The following is a 6,012-nucleotide window of genomic DNA, read 5'->3' on the forward strand; positions in this document are numbered from 1 at the left end:
CCGGGGCTGTCCTGGGCGGGCGGGCAGGGCTGGGGCGAACGCCTGGCAGCGGGGCAACACACCTCGAGCCCTCCGGCAGGCGGGGACACAAGGGGATAGACGGGACAGGGTGAGGCTGCAGGAGGCATCGCCGCCGCCCAGGACAACTTCTGCCCGGCGGCCGTGCACTAGAGCGGGGCTGGGTGACCCCGGGCGGGGGCAGCGCTGCCTCCCCGCGCTGTGCCGGGCCCGGGAGGGGAACAGGGGCAGCAACCCGGCTCGGTTCAGTTCGGTTCGGTTCTGCTCGGCTCGACTTAGCCCGGCTCCGCCCGTCGGGGCCACGCTGCTGACTCAGCCGCGGGGGGGGCCGGAGGGCGCCCCGGCCCCGCGGGCGTGGCGGGCGCGGGGTCTGCCCTCCGCCCTCCGGGGAGATAAAGAGCCGCGGCTGGAGCCCGCCCGCGTCTCTCGGCGCCGCCGGCACCATGACGGCCATCGGGGCGCAGGTACGTCCATCGCTCCCGCCGCCCGGCCGGGGCTGCGCATCGCCCCGCCGGGGGATGGCGGTGCTCCAGCTCGTCCCTGCGCGGCCGGGGTCGCTCCAGCCCTTCCCGGAGCAGCGAGGGCGCAGCCGGCCGGACCCCCCTGCGCGGGTCCGCGGCTCTCCCCTCCCCTCCCCGCCGCACGTGGCTCTCCGAGCGCCGCCGCCCGCCGAGCCGGGCTGGAGGGGGCTGCGGGCTCTTGGCTCCACTTTTCGTTAAATCTCGGGCCCCCTTGGAGGGTTTCCGTGAGGACGGGGCGTGCGTTTCACACGCGGGTCCGCGAGGGCTGCAGCCGGAGCGGAGACCCTCGGAAGCCCCGGGGCAGCTGAGCTGCGTGTCCCCCTGGCGAGGAGCCGGGTCCGGGCTGCTGCTGCTGCCCGCCGGAGGAGGAGACGCTGGCTGGCTGCAGCCCAGGAGGGTAGTGCTGGGAACTGGGCGCCCCCCCGTCCCGCTGCCTCCCTCGTTCCAGCCACCGGCCTCCATCCTCTTAGGGGCCGGTGATTTCCTCCAGCCCTGCCAAAGCAGGAGGCTGTGCCGCGGGACCGTGGGGAGGGATCTTGCTCAGCCCAGAGCCTTTGTAATCTTGGTCTCGGGCCTTGACGTCGGAGCATTGTTCGTGCAGCCGAGCAACCAGGAGAGCTTCACCCACCCTTCCTTTCTGCTGGGTACAGCCTGTAACTGCATTGCCTTCCCTTGTGAGAAGGGGTTTGATGTGCACAAGTAAATACTTTCAAATACTGAATCCCACAACTTTGTCCCTCTGCCTTTATTTAACCATGAAGTAGCACTGTTAACTTTGTTTTGTTTCTTCCCCACGCTATCCTTTAAGGCACAGCAGTTGCTGGCACACCGGAGACCAAAGAAGTCTTTCTTTGAGGCACTCATCAGGAGCCTGATCATCCTGTGCGTGGCAATAGCAGTGGTCTTGTCGTCCATCTCCATCTGTGATGGCCGCTGGCTCTTCACAAGGGGGCAGCTCTTTGGACTGTGGCACTTCTGCACCATTAGCAATGACAGCGTCCTGAAGTGTGTCACTGACCTCCGCCTGGCCCAGGTGGAGGGGCTGAGCGTGGGGGTGATTCCCATAAGAAGCATGGTGTCCTTTGCTGTTGTGGTTGCCATATTTGGCCTGGAGCTGCTGATGGTGTCCCAAGTCTGTGATGATGCCAACGCAAGGCGGAAATGGGCAATGGGCTCAGTTCTCATCCTCGTCTCTTTTTTGCTGTCAGCCACTGGGGTCCTGAGCTTCTCCATCCTTGTGAAGGATCACCTCACCTTCACAGGCTTCACGCTGACATACTGGTGTGAGTTCGTTGCTGCCTTTCTCTTCTTCCTTAATGGGATCAGCGGACTTCACATCAACAGCCTCACGCACCTCAGGAATGGGGTAGGCAAAATCTAGGTGCAAAGGATGTACCTCTCTGCCTTTGTGTAATCAGCTTTGCCAATTAGGCTGTAAAAAAGAGAGTCTAATGAAGTTTGTAAAGAATACCCTGTGTTAATTTGTGTGCAAGGAGGGAAGGTATGAGTCAGTCTTGGTGCCTATAGAAGACGAACCCACCCACTACGCAACACCAGCAAGGCAGAGACTGTGACTGACTGCCACTCTAATGTTGTTTTCTGGAGGAGAGGATTAAAGCCAAGGGCATCCCATCGAACATGCAGAGGTGTGGAAAACTGTGATCTATCACGTGTGCTGTTCTGAGACTTGCACAACACCTGTACTGCTGTGGGTTTGGTGTTGCTGTGCTTTTCCTCATATTCTGGAGCCTGTGAAGAGTGTGACACAACTTTGGTGTGTCTTTGTTTTGTCTCAGGGACAGTTTATTTATGCCTGGCCATGCTCACTGGCATGGAGTATTGAAAATCTTCACGGATCTCACTCCTCCATTTTTCTTTCGAAAGAGAAGGCATGCAGATCTTGATCTGGTCACGTGTTTTGTTTCCTGCTGGCATGTTGCTTGTACCTGTTCTTCCCTCAGTTTTTTGGGGACGCTGACTTGGGGTCAGGGAAGGCATTGGGTGATGTTAGTGTACAGGGAAGGGTTGCAATACTTTCCTCAGGCAGCAGTGCACGTTCCTGTGCTTGTGGCCTCTCGCCACTGTCACCACACTTCTGCCACACCTGAATGACATGTGCTGATTGGTCACCCAAACTGGCTCCCTCACAGCCCTTGCAAAGTTCATGGTAACAGGGCAATGCTCTGTATTTTTGTTGTTGTTTGTTTCTTTTGGGCAAGAGGAACAAGCTGTGCAGGGGCTTCATGTGGTGTTGCAGTGGGCAGACCACCATAATTTCTGGGGTGTGTTTTGGTTGTCAGGATTTCCACTGGGTCGTTGGGAAATCTGCTTATCCTGTAAGCTGAGTGTCTCCTGTAGCATTTCTTACGGGAGGAGAAAGCTCTAAGACTCTCGACCATGTCAAGTCCTTTTCTTCCCCTTACTAACAGTGAGCCTGGGAGGAGAAGCAGCCCGTGATTGCCTAAGGAGGGGCTGATGGGTGCAGCTCTAATTTGTCATAGCTGGTGGAAATACAGAGAGACTTGGCCAAAATTATATTAAGGCTGGTCTTCCTCCTGCTGGTGTCTGAATCAAGATCTCTAAAATTGCTGCAGCTTTGAAGTTCCCTATGGTGTCTTATGTAATAGGAGAGAAGACCTCAGGAAGTTGTTTGCCCTGTATGTGTCCTCCCTGTCCAACATACAGCATTTGGTTGCTCACAGATAAAAATGTCCTCAGTATTTCAGGGTTACTGGTTTACTGTTTGTTTTGTATCCATTGGTAAAGCTGCTTGTTTTTTAGAACCAATGTTCCTACATGTTCCATTTCTGTAGCTTATGTGATAGCTGTTGAGCACCCCTCTAATGTCCTGTGCAACAAGTTTTGATACAAGTTTTCACCTGAAACAAAAGCATCGTAGCACAGAGGCCAAAAGGGCTGTGTAAGTAAGCCATGAGTAAACAGCTCTTTGAAAGCTGAGTCTTAAGCTGTGCCTGAGCAGAATGCACCGCACTTGGTGATTGTGCTCCTGTGGACTCTCTTGCCTTCACGAGGACAGTGCCTGTTCCCTCTTGGATTTCTGTAACTTAAGACAACACTCCTAAGCCTGTTTTGTGATGCAGTTTCAGACCTGGCTTGCTCTGGACAATACCAGTGTACTTTTGTACATGAAGCTGCTCATCTTTCTTACAAGATTATGCAGAGAGCTGTGCCCAGCCAGCTCCTGAAGCTCGGTAACGTTTGGGGCTTTGTTGGTCTTTCTTGATCCACTTGCAAGAAGAAGGACTTGTGCCTTTAACCTGCCTTTGGATAACTGCACTGTGACTGTATCTGTGTTTGAAGGTGTTTTTGATTTGCTGAACTACACTGTGGAAGACATGCTGATGGGCTGAATATGCAGATGCTTGTGTGAGCTAGTGCTGTTGGCTTTAGCAGAATCATTTAGGCCAGAGACCCTGCAAGGTCTGTTGCTCTAAGGTGTTAGAGTACCTTAACTAATCAGGGGTTCATTTGCTATGCCCACGGGTACCCAAGCCAGGCAAGACAGTTCCCTTCATGAGGTTGATGGTGTCTATAGCTTGTCTGGAAACACGGATGTAACTTCATAGTGCCACTTTGGTGACATCCAAAACTGGAAATGTGTTCTGCATGTACACTCCTTTGTGCTTGTGGGAGGCTGTGCCCCCGTCTGTTTCCCTGGAAAGCAGCCATAGCCAGACTGAGTTCCAGGCTCGTGCCTCGTGTTTGGGTTAGAGAGAGGCAGTGGACAATTGGCCATTGAGTTCACCCTAGTCGCTGCGCAATTGTAAGTGATTTTAGGATGCTCTGCTAGCTGAGAAAGAGGCCTTTTGTATCTTTTTTTTTTCCAGCTGGTTTTGTGTAGTACTGCTTGACTTAATTAAGCTGGGAGAAGATGCATTTTGACAGCTACATATTACAAAACAGGGTTGATTGTCTCGGAGACGTCATTATATACAGCAACCTGTGCAGCAGTGTGTCACTGTTCATTTTCTGAAGGCTGTGGAAGTTTCAAGAAATATTCCTAAAGTTTGTTAAATAAATTTATTTGAAATAACTTTGTCTCTCTTTTTAAATGTAGACATTGGGGTGCAGATTTAAGGAGATGAGCGGGGTTTTACATAATCTCCCAGGCACCATTCTGTGTGTTTACACAGCTAGAGTGGTGAAGAAATGACTGCTTGGCACTTTGCAAGGGAACTGAGGCCACTGCACGCTCCCCTCTCCTTTTCCCTCTAGTGTGTTCAAACGAACCAAGCAGTGCCAAGCAGCCAGCACTGCTTTCGTGTTTTGCAAAACAAGTGGGGCAGTCAGCTGTGCTGCTTCATGTGGGAACTGGAGATAACCTTGTAGGCTCTTGATGATTTCCTGCTGTTGCATGTGCTCTGTTTACCAACTAAAGAGCTCTTTCCTGTGTCCTTCACCTTCCTTTTCCCACACTATACCCCATATCTGAAGCATCCTTGCGCTTTTCCCCAGCTCTGATTATTTGGCCTGCAGAAGTGGTATCTGAGTATACGTTTTCTCTGAGCTCATTGTACTAACAGGTTTAGTTAAACGGCAGGAAAACAGATTCCCAGCTACATCACTGCATTAGTTTATGTAATCTCAAGTTAATAGCACCTGGTGTTCTCTTTTCAACAGGAGAGGTCATTGGCCTGTCTCAGACTGTTGAACATCTCTTAAAAGCAGAGTAATGAACATCACTTCTTGTTAATGAGCCGTTTAGGTTTAGTTACTAACTTTAACTGGAACTTATGCACTAGCCATTGCTTGTGGCTAAGGATAAAGGAAATAACTTTACAGGGCATGCTAGCTCAGATGTCTCCTTCCTGGACTGTATTTTCACAGAATCACAGAATAGTTAGGGTTGGAAGGGGCCACTGAGGTCATGTAGTCCAGCCTCTGTGCTCAAGCAACGTCCCCAGGAGCAGGTTATTTTGATTTTAAGTATACAGTATCTTCTTCGGTTGTGCTTGGAATGGGATTGAGCCTTGCTTGCTTTTGCAAGTCAGGGTAAAGTGATTACAGGCAGATCACTGTCCTCACTTGCCTTCTCTTTCCCTCTTCTGGGGCCTATGGTAAGCAGATAATGGCCCTCCTTCTCAGCCTTCCAGGTCAGATTGCACATGCAAAAGGACCTCATTTCTGGGTGAAAACAAGGTATGCCCCAGGCAGTGTCCTGAAAGGGGTGTTGCCTGAATTCCTGGGGCCTCTTACCTTCACGTTTATCCACTCCTTCTGAAACAATCCATTTCAGCTCCCTTGTACTCAAGCATTGCACAACATAATTATTCACGGCATAACTACTGTTTTTTGCTTCTGATAGTTTTGCTGGGAACTTCCTTGTTGCTGTGTGGAGAGAAAATCCATTAATCATTTCCTCTTAAATTCATCACCTCTTAGACTGCTGATGCTCAGGCTGCTGGAGCTGCTGCCTGCCCTGCTGGTTTGCAGGGGGACAACTGGCTCCTCA

At 51.9% G+C, this 6,012-nt stretch overlaps 1 protein-coding gene across 1 annotated transcript; it reads left to right on the plus strand.

The window, feature by feature from the left end:
* TMEM37 (transmembrane protein 37) lies at positions 1–4,593 on the plus strand. The gene is made up of 2 exons (XM_071562496.1): positions 1–482; positions 1,348–4,593. Exons 1-2 carry the CDS (start codon positions 462–464, stop codon positions 1,918–1,920), a joined length of 594 nt encoding a protein of 197 aa, XP_071418597.1. The 5' UTR covers positions 1–461; the 3' UTR covers positions 1,921–4,593.
* The last annotated feature ends 1,419 nt before the right edge of the window (positions 4,594–6,012 follow it).

Source organism: Pithys albifrons, chromosome 8 (genome assembly GCF_047495875.1).
Source record: "Pithys albifrons albifrons isolate INPA30051 chromosome 8, PitAlb_v1, whole genome shotgun sequence".
Lineage (NCBI taxonomy): Eukaryota > Metazoa > Chordata > Aves > Passeriformes > Thamnophilidae > Pithys > Pithys albifrons.

Coding starts and splice junctions, on each gene's coding strand:
- TMEM37 (XM_071562496.1), top strand. CDS start 462: ATGACGGCCATCGGGGCGCAG. Junction 483..1,347: donor TGACGGCCATCGGGGCGCAG/GTACGTCCATCG, acceptor CTATCCTTTAAG/GCACAGCAGTTGCTGGCACA.